Source organism: Astatotilapia calliptera, chromosome 2, assembly GCF_964374335.1.
Source record: "Astatotilapia calliptera chromosome 2, fAstCal68.1, whole genome shotgun sequence".
Classification (NCBI taxonomy): Eukaryota; Metazoa; Chordata; class Actinopteri; order Cichliformes; family Cichlidae; genus Astatotilapia; species Astatotilapia calliptera.
The window spans coordinates 13250050-13265934 of record NC_137423.1 but is presented as its reverse complement, the minus strand read 5'-3'; the positions used below and the strand labels follow the sequence as shown (position 1 = coordinate 13265934).

Below are 15885 nucleotides of genomic sequence, written 5' to 3'. Positions count from 1 at the left end.
AAGAAGCTATTCATCATGCTAAATCTGCCTACTACCCCTCTGTTATTGAATCCGCTAAAGGGAACACACACTTTGTTTTCTACATTACATAATATTGTTAAACCCCCAGATACCTTTGAAATACATACACACTCTGCTGCAGTTTGCAACAACTTTACCAACAACATCTTTATCAACAACTGTCCTCGTCCTGTGATATGGTCAATTGTTCTATCTGCATTTTTTGCCCTTCTCAACTGTCATCCTCTCTATCCAATTTTGAACTTCCCACAATAATTCAGCTAACTTCCATAATTACTAAGTTAAAGTCATCATCGTGTAAACTTGATCCACTGCCGACTAATCTTGTCAAACTCTCATTCCCGTCTCTTGCCCCACTGATTACTAATATCATACACTCCTCTCTTATATCTGGTTCTGTTCCTTATTCTCTTAAAACTGCAATAATAACACCCATACTGAAAAAGAATGGTTCAGATCCCTCCAATCTAAATAATTTCAGGCCAATTTCAAATCTCCCTTTCTTAGCAAAAATTCTGGAAAAGATATCTAGCTGCACAGGTTCATCGTCATCTCACTGGAAATAACTTGTGCGAACAGTTTCAGTCCGGCTTCCATTCAAGTCACAGTACAGAAACAGCCCTAGTAAAAATCACCAATGATCTTCTGCTTGCAGCTGACTCTGGACTTATCTCCATCCTCATTCTCCTTGACCTCACAGCAGCTTTTGACACTATCTCCCACTGCATCCTTCTTCACAGATTAGCATCTATTGGTATCAATGGTACAGTACTCGCCTGGTTTACCTCTTATCTCTCTGGCCGCTCACAGTTTGTTTAATTACTCACTCACAGATCATGGTCTACTCCAGTTAATTCCGGTGTACCCCAAGGCTCTGTCCTGGGTCCTTAACTTTTTATCATCTATCTACTACCCCTAGGTAATATTTTCAGGAAGCATAGCATCCAGTTTCACTGCTACGCAGATGACACCCAGCTCTACCTGTCCCCCAAACACACAGCTACTCTCCCACCCAGATCCATTTCTGACTGTTTAAGTGAAATCAAGGTCTGGTTTACTCACAACTTTCTTAAACTTAATGGCAATAAAACAGAATTCATTTTATCAAAACTGACTATAGTCCCAACCACAAGTCTTTCATTATCCATTGATAACTCTGTTGTCACACCTTCCCCTCAGGTTAAGAGTCTTGGTGTCATCCCCGATAGCACTCTGTTCTTCACAGCACATATAAATAATATCACTCGGTCTTCCTACTTTCATCTCCGTAATATTAACCGCCTTCGTCCCTCACTCACTCCAAACAGTACTACCATACTTGTCAATGCTCTTGTCACATCTCGTTTAGATTACTGTAATTCTCTTCTCTATGGTCAACCTCATAAATCCCTCCATAAATTGCAATTAGTTCAAAATACAGCTGCTCGTATTATTTCCATAACTAGATCCACTGAACATATAACACCTGTTCTTAAACAGCTCCATAGGCTTCCAATTCACCTCAGTGTTAATTTCAAGATCCTACTTCTCACTTTCAAAGCGCTTCATAACCTTGCTCCTCCATATTTATCCGATCTTCTCCATACATACTCACCCCATCGTACACTCTTTTTTTTCTAAGCCTCAGATTCTGCAGGGTTTTTATTTTTAGACTAATGTCCTTACACGACCACCTCAACACTTCAACACTCCCACTTCATATCAGAATGGTCATGTTCCACCTCAGGACTGAAACCGTGTTTTGTTTTTTGTTTTGTGTGTGTGTGTGTGTGTGTGTGTGTGTGTGTGTGTGTGTGTGTGTGTGTGTGTGTGTGTGTGTGTGTGTGTGTGTGTGTGTGTGTGTTTGTTTGCTTGTATATATTCATGAACAGCCAGCTGTGTCCTGGTGAAATAAATGCCACCCTGTTCCAAGGGAAAAGGTCACTGCACTCAAGCACACCTCTACAGGAGCTAAATTACAACAAACACAAACATTGGGGATGGATGGATGGACAGGTGGTTGGATGGATGATAAAGGAATGGATGAATGGGTGGATGGATATTATAAGGAAATGGCTGATGCTGTTTTACTGATGATTCTGATGAATGTGACGACTTTAAAGCTTGAGAGAGGAAAGAGGACCACGGTTACTTTAATCCCATATTTGTGTGATAAAGAATGTGTTCAGATGCAAGGAGGCAACGGTTTGCTGTCAGTAATGAAATTATTTAATCTTATTTACTCTAATATGCCACACATTAGCAGCATTATTTACAAAAATATTATGTGCTGTGAATCAGGGTTGACATGACTTGGCGTTGTCACGATCCTGGGTCATTTGACCCAGCGTTTCAAGTTTTAGTTTTGTTTTTTTAAATGTTTATGGTTTATGTTTAAGTTCATTAGGTTATCTAAGTTCGTTTGTTTATCAGATTCCCTTGTGTTTTCAACGCCTGTGTTAAGTCTTCCTTGTCCTTTTATGTGTTTCATGTCTGAATGTCTTTTGTTATCAAGTTCATGTAGTCATGTCTGTGTTTCATTATGTTTCCCGTTTTATTTTGAAGAGGTCCTGTGTTCTTAGGTCAAATGTGATTAGTTGTATTCTCCCCTTGTGACTTTGTTATGTTCATTTGTTTCAGCTGTTTCCCTATGTGTTTCCACTTCCCTCATTATCCTCCTGTGTGTATTTAGTCCGTGTGTTTTCAGTCATTCCTTGTCAGGTCGTCTGCTAATCCACGTTGTGTCTCCAGGTATCAACGCCAGTCTTCATGTTTAAGTTTTTTTTTTCCATGTTTTACTTTTAGTTCACCCAGTTTAGGTTTTTGTTTAGTTTCACCCATGTATCCATTTTTGCCAGCCTTAATAAACGGCTTGTTTTTGTCCACGCCACGTTTCACATTCTGTTTTGGACTGCAATTGAGTCCTTTTTACAATACATACTCACGTAATGTCACCTCAGCCAGACTGTGACAGGCGTTAAGGCCTACCTGTGCATTTATGCATGTGACTGAACCAATGTGGATCATTAAAATATCACCAGATCACCTGATAAATGGGCATTGGCACTTAGGTCACATGCCCCATAAGCCAGATTCTATGAATCATCAAATGCAGGTGGCATCTTTGCCTGTTGGGGCATCACTGGAAGCTCTAATTTGCATTTGTTCACTCAACTACTTCTGACCCAACCCAGATCTCGGCTGAAGTCCCGGGGTGACCGTGCGTTTGCTCTGGCTGCCCCGGTACTGTGGAATACCCTTCCTCTCGACCTCCGCGCATCTGATTCCATTGCACTGTTCAAATCACGACTAAAAACCCACTTATTCAATCTTGCCTTTCCCTCTAGTTAATATTTCTTTTATGATTTTATTTCATGTACTTTTATGCTCATTTAAATTCTTGTTTGCTCTGTACCTGTTGCTTTCCTATGTATCAGTGACAGCTACCTGCTTGCATACTTAGTACTTGCTTTGGTCCTATTTCTATTATCCTGCTCCTGTTCTCTATGTTACTTGTTAAGCAACTTGGCATACCCTTGGTTTTTAAGTGTGCTTTATAAATAAAGTTTATTATTATTATTATTATTATTGTTATTATTATTATTATTATTATTATTATTATTATTATTATTATTATTATTATTATTATTTGTTGGGGAGGAGGCCCCAGGGCAGACCCAGGACAAGCTGGAGAGATTATATCTCTCGGCTGGCCTGGGAACGCCTTGGTGTTCCCCCGGATAAGCTGGAGGAGGTGGCTGGGGAGAGGGAGGTCTGGGCCTCTTTGCTTAGGCTGCTGCCCCCGCGACCCGGCCCCGGACAAAGCGGATGAAGATGGATGGATGGATTATTTGTTGATCTTATTGAGCCAGCTTGTCTGCAGCAACATGTGAAACTGTCGAAACATTACTGTACACCAGAAGCAACTGTTGAAGGCAGCAACACTAGCTCTCTTATGAGAAAGAGCGATAGAAGAGAACACACACAAGGAATAAGCATAGAAGAATCGATTGCAGGAAAACTGAGAAGAAGAAAGGAAGAAGGAGTCAAAGGAGAGGAGCAGATATAAATTAGTCCTGTGACAAAGTGGGAAGGCTGAGCTTTAAAGGAATAAATCTCATTTCATTTTGGCCGGTAGTCACCGAGCTGACTGAACTAGATGAGAGGGCTGATTTAAGGAGGCATAACCTCAGTACCCTTGGGGGACCTTCACTTACAAGAACATTCACTTAGATCTGTTTTAGTTTGCTCTTCGTGAATGAGCCCAATCTCAGCTAGCATAAAAGCCACATGGGGTGTAAATGACAGGCTGAGTCAAAAATATGGAATTGCAAAGGAAATACAAGAGGATTAAACTTATTATCACCATTATTGTGATAAATCTCCTTTCCTGTTACAGTTTGTCAGTGAAATAAACTAAATATGTTTTTTTAAAACCAAAAAATAAGAAACGAGAGAACTAAAGTGCTGCTGCTGAGGTTGGACGTGCCTTTGCATAAATATGCACACATACACAACAGGTTTTAAAATGAGGACAGTGCTCTGTAGGAAACATCTACAGGCTTCTCCACCACAGTACCCACACCAAACACCTAAACTTTCTTTATGCCTTCAACAAATTTCACTTAAAGTATAGATTTGAGTAGGGCTGCCACAAATGATTATTTTGATAGTCGACTAGTCACCGATTATTTTTGCGATTAGTCGACTAATCAGATCATGCATCCATTGGACGTAAAACGTACAGCTTATTGCACCAGCACGCATCTGCTCTTATATAACTATCATTAGCTTACAGCTTTAAGTGTTTAAGGTATGTACTAACTAAAAATAAAGACAAGATGATAGTTTATTAAATTTTGATGAAATTTGCAGATTGTTTCGGTGAAGTTTAATAAACTCCTTGCTATCTAAAATATAACGGGACACCGGAGTATATTCTCGAGCATCTCGCAGTTCTGATAATCAGTTGTCTGCTTGACGTTTATTCAGCTGTGTAAAAACTACAACTTTAATCTCAGCCAAACCGATTTACTCAGGAACAAATAAAATACTAAAAAAAGCCAAACAATAACATTTTTAAGTTATCTAAGTGACTTATATGTGTTTAACCTGAGTAGCGAAAGACGGCGGTGGGTTTGAAAACGATTTGCCGGGAGTCCGGTGTTCTCACGGGCTCTAGTGAGCCTTGCCCCCGGCTAGCTATCGAGCTAGTGGGTAACAGACTTCTCTGAAAATGTAGGAGCGCTTTTGAAAATGTGTGGTGTCTTGATAAACTGAGCAGATATTTGAGGTTTACACAGATGCATTCTCGCCTGAAAATATGTTAAACGTTTATTTTGTGACCCAGAAAGTATAATAAGAGTAATATTAAAACTAACTAGCTGCCGCCATTGTTGGAAACTGAGCAGGGCTGCGCTATGAATTCTGGGACAGAGCTACTTCTTCTTCAGGGTTTAACGGCAGCTGGCATCCTTGTACATGCAGTGCTGCCATCTTCTGTTTCAGTCCGTTATTACAATCTTAAATTATACTACTTATTCCTGCGTCTTTTGATATCTTACAAAGCTTCAAACGACACGTCGACTATTAAATCAGTCATCGACGATTTTGATAGTCGACGTAATCGTGACTAGTCGACCAATCGTGGCAGCCCTAGATTTGAGAGCTCAAAGCACTGGAACTTGACCCATTTGCTAGTCCACTGAATTAGCCTCAGGGAGGAGGACCAATTTTTGGGAGCTTCTGGTGCAGTCAGGTCAGGTTTCCAGTTCACACATTCATTTTTATGAAGCCAGATACATTTTTTTAAATGCTACTAGAAGCCTATATGGTTGTCAGGTGATAGCTATAGTAATCACAGCCATACATTTTTAGATGTAATTTGTAACGGCCGCCATTTTCTTTGTGAGTATTTATTGCATTGCGTGCTGCGGGGGAAAGCCTGTTCTAATGTTTGAGTCTATTTTTTAGCACCTGACCATCCCTTTTTGCTTCTCATCCGTAAACTCTCTCCATACTCGTTCATCTGATTCTTGCGTAGGTGGTTGAAGAGGTTTGTCGTGTTTGAGTCTGTGGTAGGGACCTGTTTACGGCATAATTTGCATAGTACAGTTTTCTGGTCCGTGTCAGACTTTTTCATAACCAAACCCTGTCCATGCTACAGCAGTAGCCCCTCCTTTAGGAATAAGGTCCTGGATTTGTTTTGACTGGTCCTTCTGTTTGGAGCTACCTGGTTCTGCCTCATCTTCACTGGCCATGCTGGTATTCTCTGTGCATGCATCCATGTGGTGACTGTAAGCACCATTTATAGCTACTTCATGTTTTTATTTGAGGTAATTTGTTTGATGCATATTCTGAAATTTGATGTTTGAGAATGATGTATATAATTTCAGTTTATTTTGAAAAGTCTCAACAGGATGTTGAGCTTTAATATGAAAGGTTTATGTGGGAAAATAAACAGAATAAGCAGATGGCGGAGTCACACGATTGTTTTTGCTAACGAAAGTACGCATAGAAACAGTCATCTGTCTGTCCATAGTGTGGTTATTTTAAATATAAGCGCAAGAGAGAACTTTAAGAAATTAATATAGCCACTACAGTGACCATCAAAACGATGAAAAAATATTGCCATAAACAGTTTATTTTGCGACACCACGAGACAAACAATAGCGTAATAAGAAAATGATAGATGTTTTCATATTGGCATCCAATATATATTGTCCTATTGAACAACCCTACTTCTGCTGCAGCGGCATCCCACAGTGGAGAATCAAGCGTGACTCCCCAAGAAGACTTAGCTTGAGCAAGTTGAAGACGATCTTAAATGACGACGTCTACCCCTTGAGTAAGCAAAGGTCAAGGCCACAGATCACAAGGCCTGGAAGTGCATCGTTGACCAAGATGGAAACCCTACAACACCCACGGCAATGTATTGGCTTCATGCACGACCTCTCCTGCTGACTGCCAGCTAGGGACAAAAGATCTCTCCTTTACTTTCTACATGGACTATCTACATGCAGCCATGTGATCGAACATAACTGGTCAAACTACAAGCCGATTCAAAGAGAAACCAGAAAGCCTTCATGTTTATATGCACATATGTGTTTGTACAGCATCTTAAACAGAAAATATCTCCAACTCTAATGTATTCTCAGGAAAAGCATTTAGGACTGCAGTACTTACCACCTAGAGCTTGCTTCATTACAAAATCCATGATTCCTGCTGATTAGTACAGATGTTCTTCTTCAAGCTGGAGACAACTGAGCATTCAGCCACCAAGCCCGGGATCTGTGAGTGTCTCAGTTCTTCCCCCTTCCTCTGTGATGCCGAGCGTCTTCAGCAACTCTCTGCTGGACACAAGAGATTGAAAAAAGAAGCAATTAAACAAACCATACAGCTGTAAAACAGTAAACTGTTTTCCTCACATAGAAAAACACACCAGTGATTTGATTTAAATTTAAGCTTTTGCAGCTGTAAACAATCATATTTCCTCCTTTGTAGAAAGTGCATGATTACATCTCCAAACACGGTGAAAGATCCGCAACACGCCTGGCATCAGGGAGCATGAGACAGCATTTCCTTCTGAGTTTAAAACAACACATAATGGGATCTTTTTAACACTCTTTACCCCGTGACAGATATCCCTTCCTGGGAAGATCGTAGATCAATACTGAGCCCTTTTGCTCTGAGTCACTTATCCGACTGTAACTGAATACCAGAGCAGTCAATAAGTGGTCATACATATTTAATGGAAAAGTGAAAGAAATGCAGTTGTTTTCTATTTAGATTGACCTGAAACATATGAAAAATACTAAACATGTATGAGAAAATCAGGCTGTGCTCACTCATACAGCATCAACATAAAAACACACACTAGATTCATGAGAATGAAAAATCCTGTCTACATCAAAAGTCTATATCTAATTAATATTGCATACACTATGCTAATCTCACTGTCTCACTTTCAGAAGCGACTTCGTGCATTTCAACCCAGCTGGTAATAAAATCACTTTTGCATAAATTTCATCTTTAGCTAAATCTGATTTACTCAGCTTCAGTAAAGCTGCAGGTTTGACTGTGATTCAGTGACTGCAGTGCACACTTTTGTGTCTGTAATCAGAATTATTATTTAAACTGATTCTCAGAATAAATCGATCAGGTGGAATTACCAGCTGAGACATCGACTGTGCAGTAAAAAACTGTCGTATCATCTGTACAGAGACTGCAGATGAAAAATGTGAGCATGTAATGATTATTGCTGCTTTTCTGGTGTACTGATGGAACAAACTGTCATAAGATCTGATACTTGAAGATAAAATGCTGAAAATATGGCTGCATGTACAGGTCCTATTAAAGAGGTAATGTATGGATTTAACCGGTGCAAGAAAATAAAAATCCAGAATGTAAATAATGCAAGAGTGAATATGCATCTCGAAGAAGAAGCTCAGAAAAATTTAGCTAGCTGTAATATCAAATCCAGGAATTTGGATGACATTGGTACCAACTAGGGCTGCCAAGATTAGTCGACTAGTCACGATTACGATTTAAAGTTATAGTTTTTACACAGCTGAATAAACGTCAAGCAGACAACTGATTATCAGAAATGTGCGATGCTCGAGAATATACTCCGGTGTCCTGTTATATTTTAGATAGCAAGGAGTTTATTAAACTTCACCAAAACAATCTGCTAATTTCATTAAAATTTAACAAACTATCATCTTGTCTTTATTTTTAGTTAGTACATACATTAAACACTTAAAGCTGTAAGCTAATGATAGTTATATAAGAGCAGATGCATGCTGGTGCAATAAGCTGTACGTTTTACGTCCAATGGATGCATGATCTGATTAGTCGACTAATCGCAAAAATAATCGGTGACTAGTCGACTATCAAAATAATCGTTTGTGGCAGCCCTAGTACCAACTACTATATTTTCCATCCATCCATCCATCTTCTTCCGCTTATCAGGGGCCGGGTTGTGGGGGCAGCAGCCTAAGCAGAGAAGCCCAGACCTCCCTCTCCCCGGCCACCTGCTCCAGCTTTTCCGTGGGAACCCCAATGCATTCCCAGACCACCTGAGAGATATAATATCTCCAGCGTGTCCGGGTACTTAAACTCTTCCACTTGGGGCAGGAACTCATCCCTGACCTGGAGTGGGCAGTCCACCCTTTTCCAGCTGAGGACCATGGCTTCAGATTTGGAGATGCTGATTCTCACACTCAGCTGTGAACAATTCCAGTGCAAGCTGGAGGCCATGACCCGATGAAGCCAACAGAACCACATCATCTGCGTAAAGCAGAGATGAGATTCAGAGACCACCCAAGTGAAAGCCAAATTGGCTACACCTAGAAATTCTGTCCATATAAATTACGAACAAAATCCGTGACAAAGGGCAGTCCTGGCAGAGTCCATCACCCACCGGGAACGAGTCTGACTTATTGTTGGCTTTGCAGACCAAGCTCTTGCAATGGTTGTATAAGGATCGAATGGCCGGTAGCGATATTCCCGAAGCACCTCCCACAGGACACTCCGAGGGACACAGTCGAATGCCAAATCTACTATATTTTTTTAAAGTAAAACATCTAATTTATTATGGTGACATTAAACTGGCCAACATGACACTCACCGTGCATGTTCTTCAAATAGTTGACACTAAGGAGATGAGTGATAAAACTATGGTAACAGTTTGTTAGCATTGACAACGCTAGCAGTGCAGATTTTCTTCCCATCTGAAGAAAACATGCACAATATGTGCTGTGCAAAGTTTGGATTTTAAGTTTTCTTTTTTCTTTGTTGGCTTCTTGGTCATTAGACAAATTGCAGCCTGAATGCTCATTGGCCCATTCTGAATACAGTGCCCCATCCTGTGCTGCTGTATAAACTCACTTGTATCTATTTGATTAACTGTGCAAGTGGCAGCCAAGATGAAATCCTTCACATTTATTGCACCTGGCGAACCAGAACAGCATTTCCATTTTGAAGCAGATCTCTCCTGCTCTCCTCGCTGAACACTCGTGGCATCATTTTGATACGCCAGTATTTGCCAGGGCTGAATGGTGCCGGGATGAAATAGGAAGGGACGGCAGATTGAGCTGCACAGCTTATTCTGGGAGGTGACACGGGAGACGAGGCCGAGTGGGATGGCAATCCATTTGTAACTGTGACCGAACGCCTCGAGGGGTGAAGTACCTCATTTCAATACACACACATTCAGAAATTCAAAATCGGCATGCTCACCCACACGCAAGATTTGATTAAAAAGACTGCAAATGTATGCTGATAGACAATAGAAGAAATGTCAGACTGTTAACCTGGTGAGGAGAGTAAGTGTTTCTGCATGAATGTGTGCGTGCTTACGGAGAGGTGCATGCAGAAATATGTGACTATCATTTGAGTTTAACTGGAATCACATGTATTTTGTCATGTTTCTCAGGTCTGTCTGAATTTCTACGAACATTATTGCTAAGGATTGTCACACTGGGTTAAATATGTAGACTTGGGTTTTAAGGGGTATTTATTATTTTCTTCTTTTTTTGGGTTGTATGGAAGCCCCAAACGCAATTTCATTGTTCTTGACAATGACAATAAATAAATAAATACTAAATACTAAATACTAAAGAACTCTGAACAGCTGTGTATGTGTGAGTAAAGTCTCTTTAGTCATAAGCTGTTGGCTTTTCCAGTTTCCAGCCTCAGTCCAGTGACATGTAACTGGCTGGACCTTTGCAGCCTGTTGTTTACATGTTGTAGCTGTGTAATGACACCAGGGGGCAGTGTCAGAAATACGCTGACCAGCTGGTCTGGTCTGGCTCATGTTTTTGCTGTTGTCAGACCTTTAGCTTAGCCGCTCCTACAGGTATGACCAAAGTCGTAAAAGAGGAAGAATGAGTGTTTTAGCGAACTGAACGTGAAGATTATAAACAAAGAAAACACGCCATTGCAGCCCACTTGGGCTTGTAATCACATTTTTTTGATCTTTAATTTATTTTTGTGCTTCTTTCTGCTCCTAAATGCTGCAGTTGCTCCTTCTCTATTGAAGCCCACTTTTCAACCACACCATGTGCGTGTTGCATTCTTAAAATCCATCACAAATGCACCACAAACTGCACTTTGTGATAATTAGTCATTCTAAGCTGGCTGTGTAGGTGTTGCCTCAGCGTCTGGTGCCGTCCAAGCTGACTTCTTACAGACCTGACTAGCTAAATCAAACAGGTCACTTTGGTTCAGTTGGAGGTGAAAGTGGGTTTTTTTCCTTCTGTCTTGAGTACTTTTTTGGTCACTGTCTCAACAAGACGGCAGCTGTCGTGGTAAATGTCCCGGCTGCTTTAAGAAGGTCAGAGGTTACAGTCCTTACAGTCACCTGCAGTTCAACTATTAGATATTAAACTCATTCTTTTAACCACTGAGGAAGAGAAACAAATATATACCTGTGGCCTTTTGGATGAATGGACTGCATTCATACAGCTGCACAGCTCTAGTCTTCCAAACCACTCAAAGTGCTTTATACTACAACCACATTTACTCACACACACACACTTTTATTATAGCAATAAATATACAATTTAACTATCACGCACAGTTTATGGGCTTCTGATAGCGAGCGAGCCTCTGTGTCCTTCAACAGAACAATGAACACTGGAAACAGACGCCACACACACAAGGAGAGGATTCTTTCTTATTATGCTGCTTTCCTGAAACTTCTATATGTGTGCATGTGCTTTTCTAATACCACTGTGGCCAACTTTCTGGTGCATGAATAACACAGCATGTAGTTCCTGCAGTACGTAATTTGGGTTATTTTGAACTGTGAATCATCCAAAGCTACTGTAGTGGAGTCCAAGAATAAAAATCTAGTGCTGGAAATGAGCAGAACAGGTCCACACTTAGCTAAATGTCACATAACTGGTGCCTTGGGCTTTATTATACACAACAATAAGTGAATATTAACGATCAGCAGTGATGTAAGGTGTAAAGTTACTACAAAACTAGCACACAGGAGCGCCGATGGCAAATAATAAACGAAGAAGTTTTTGTTGTCATATTGCAGTTTTTTTTATGTTAGATTTTGTGTATTTTATTGTATTTTGTATTTTTTTGTAATGTATTTTCATAACAAGGATGAAAAGAAGTTCCACAACACTTTATGTATCTGCTATCGGGGGGAAGACGGTGGGTGTGTGGCTGCTGTGTGTTTGTGCGTAGCGTAATCGGCTGCTGACATTCATTGCTGTAATGTATAAAGATACAGGAACCCATCTGAGCCCACGCATCCCTAACAGGACGGGCCATGTGTCCGTGTTTAATACGATCCCAGCTGGTCAGGTGTGGCATGTTTCTGTGATACAGTGAATGTGGGTTTTTTCATAATAATGTTTTTTTACTGTTTGTAACAAAGGCAAAGATAAGATAAGCTTCCAACCCTGAGCTGGAAAAAAATTGAAGACTGGATGTATGTTGTTTTTTTTCCTGGTATTTCACCTGAACAAAACGTGCAGCAGCGTAGCAGAAGCAGGGACACATCTCATGAACTGGACGAGGGGTCTGCGCGTGTGTCTGTGTGTGCACGCATTTGGAAGCAGAACATTTCTCTTATCATTACAGAAACAGACTCAAGGACTCACTAATGGAATAAAGGAAAGATGCGGCTGTCAGACAAGGACATCTGGAAGAGGACACACACACACGCGCACGCACACACACACACGCGCACACACACACACACACACACACGCACATGCGCGCGCACACGCACACACACACACAGGGGCATTCTCTTCCTACCTTTGACATATAAAAATGTCTGACTGTATGTTTGAATGTTTGATTAGTTTTTATATAATAAAAGAAGTTTGGTTTTTAAAAGGAATTGTTTGAAAACTATTAAAAATGATGACTCTTTATAGTGTCACGATTTAATTACTAATACTTAAATAAAACATGTCGATTCAAAAGAGAAAGTGGGCACAAGATAAAGGCCAATCAAACGGGTGATAATAAAGCAGCACCTGGCAACTGTGGAAAGGAAGAACTCCGTTTTAATAGGAGGAACCAGGTTCAGGAAGTCAATGATTCTCCTCAGGAAGGCCTTTCCAAAGCTGAGGAAAGCTCATAGTACACAGTACATTAACCAAAACCTAACCTGCCAATGCCATCTAGTGTTTCCTACAATCCGCTATTAGCAATCAGAGGCACGTCTAAGCTCACTGAAGACATTTAGTCCTCCGTTTAAAAAAAAGAAGAGATGGGTCTGACATTTTCAAATCACTGCAACCCAAACAGTCTCTGCTTCTTCATCTCGACACAACAGAAATGCAATCTTCAAAAATAATTCATGTGAGAAAAGACTGAAGCAATTCATCACAGCGTTATCGTGCGAAACGGAGGAGCGCTCCTCTACTTGCCTCCATTTACATACTCATCAGACACCAGAGACCTCAACCGCAGCTCGTTATGTAAGCGCTTATCAGTGGGCGGTTAGCACTGGACTGGAAGCTGAAGCAGCTCTCCGGCATATTGAACTTCTCTGTTCTGGTGATAGTGGAGGGGCTTTAAAACCTTACATAACCCTCCTTTTCACACAGGGCCAAATATACTATACAATCACTGATGACAGTCCCCAGGGGCAAGCCTCCCTCCCACCTCAGCTCCCATTCCCCAGCACCCAACCACTTTCCCTCCATCCTCAACCATCCTTTCTTCTTCTTCTTCTTCAGCTTCTTTTTTTAATTTCATAATCCGGGCGCTGGCAGCAGTGCGTGACGTGGGATAATGTTATCAGGGCCAGGCAGGACGGCTTGCTGATCCTATCCAGTTAATTGGAAGTTGTTTCCAAGTTTCGTGGAAGGAGATGTGGATGGGAGCGACTGGTGAAGACAAGCACGAGGCTGTCACTGGAACATGTTGATGACAGGCAAAGGGAGCGTGTTTCAGGGGAGGGGAGGCAAGAAAAAGGAGGAAAAGCTTTAAATGTGTGCATGTGCAGACAAAAAGTACACATGAATGAGCTTTAAAGGATAATGCTGGCTACAGGCTATTCTGTGTTTCTGTGTGTCATCAAATACATGCAAACACCAAAAACACTAAAAACACACTGTGTTTTTTCCAAATAGACAGATTTATACTGAAGAAATAAATCAGAAATTTATGCAAGAAGGGAAAAACCCTGTTTTAACTGTCATTAATAATCACTGTTTAGGCATCCATATTATTATTAACCACACGCGAACAATTATCAAATAAATAAGTTCTGCATTTTTGGTAACTATGTTGTAGGTGTTGTAGGTTTTAGTTTAGTTTTACTTAACTATAATAACCTTGGACAGAACCACCCTTTAACACCTCTATTTTTAACATGTTTGATCCTTCATTACAACCTTTGAACCTTTGGCTTAAATTTTGAAAGGTGGCTCTATAATCTATAATAAGTTTTTTTCACTATGTTGTAGTTCAAGTGGTTTGAGAGGGAACCCAGCTCCTGCACCTCCTCTGGTTCACAGGCTTTGGAAAATCCTGCCTGTACTCTAATAGAGGACTTTGGCCAACTGTGGTTCTGTTAGGACCAGTGAATAGTGTAACCATGGAAAAGGACACAGAGAAGTATATGGCAGCATGGTGGATTAAGAAGAGGATTTTCACTGGAGAGAGTAGGTTTTGAGGCCTAGAACTCAGCACACAGCAGGGCAGCTGCAGGAGGAGGGCTGTCTGGTTTCCTTGTCTGTATGCCTACTGCAGCACTTAATGTCACAGTAATGAATTACATGAGTAATGCAAGTCAGTTTGCATAAACTGTGTACAAGAAAAATCCTGCAGACCACATCAGCGTTAATATAAAGTCCCCAGACTTCAGACCCTAGAATTCCCTGAGCTGCTAGTATAGCTATAAAGTTCAAGTCATCTCCTTTCCAAACACAACCATTTCAAAGATGGAAAATAAAGCTTCAGCAAGCAGGAACTGAACCTCTGAGGGAAGTTCCCCTCTCGACTAAGCAAGTTTCAGCACATCAGTCACACCAGAATTGCTCCTGTCCTTTTTAACCAGTTCCAGGAACTTACAATTTGTAGTGCTTAGCACACATGCACTCGCACAAACAGACACACACATCCAGCAAGCCTTTCACCCTGTGCTTGATGAGCTGACCCTGGGGACACGTGGGCAAACCTGAAAGGGAAATCAATACTGGACGAGTGGACCGAGATGGATTACTGACAGGAGCCATTTTTCACAGCAGGTTAGCAAGACTCCACCACAACACTCCATCTTCATCTGTCCAGGAAGGATGTGGGAGCACAAAAATCTCAATGTACTGTAGCATCCTAGTGCAAAAGTATATTCATTTTACCCTTCATACGCCCAACCTGCCATTCCATCTGGTGCCAATGGGACCGGGCTGTGCCCCCGATTACAACACAGTCTGAGAAGCTTGTAAGGTGGCGCCATCAGTTCTCTGAAGCTTTCCTGGTATTAACCCTCTCTGGCTCAAATTAAGTTTTTGTTGCTAATGCACAAAAGAATACCTGCAGTGGTACTTCTGAGTAAAAAAAGCTCATAAAATATGTATGTGGTGTAATCAGTTTGTTAGCTTTTACTTGTTGCAAATCTGCAAAGCCTGCCTTGAGAGGGTTAACAAGTAAAATGGATGCATCATTTGTTGTGCTTCATTCATGTTGCATCAGATTGCCAAGGTACCTCTGAGAAATTTTAGAGCATGCTGAATAATAAATAATGTTAAGTAAAAGGCTGGTTTACTCTTCAGGGGTTTGGATAAGCAGAAGTTCATATTTTGCATGTTTGTTGCGGCCTGGTCACGGGGATAAGGAGGTTTGCTCTAGACCAAGCTTGCTAATTCTGTGTTTATTGCAGAGCTGTTACTGACTGATCTTTTT

General features: G+C 40.9%; 1 protein-coding gene across 2 annotated transcripts in view; it reads right to left on the bottom strand.

Annotated features, from left to right (window-relative positions):
* Positions 1-15885, bottom strand: part of cplx2b (complexin 2b) — a 64733-nt gene that overhangs the window by 13730 nt on the left and 35118 nt on the right. The window contains exon 2 of one of the 2 annotated variants that reach the window (XM_026184961.2): positions 7186-7349. In XM_026184961.2, the coding sequence (XP_026040746.1) occupies positions 7186-7216 (31 nt within the window). In that variant the 5' untranslated portion in view covers positions 7217-7349. Of the gene's footprint in view, positions 1-7185; positions 7353-15885 lie in introns of both variants that reach the window. The other variant, XM_026184951.2, reaches the window with a different exon arrangement.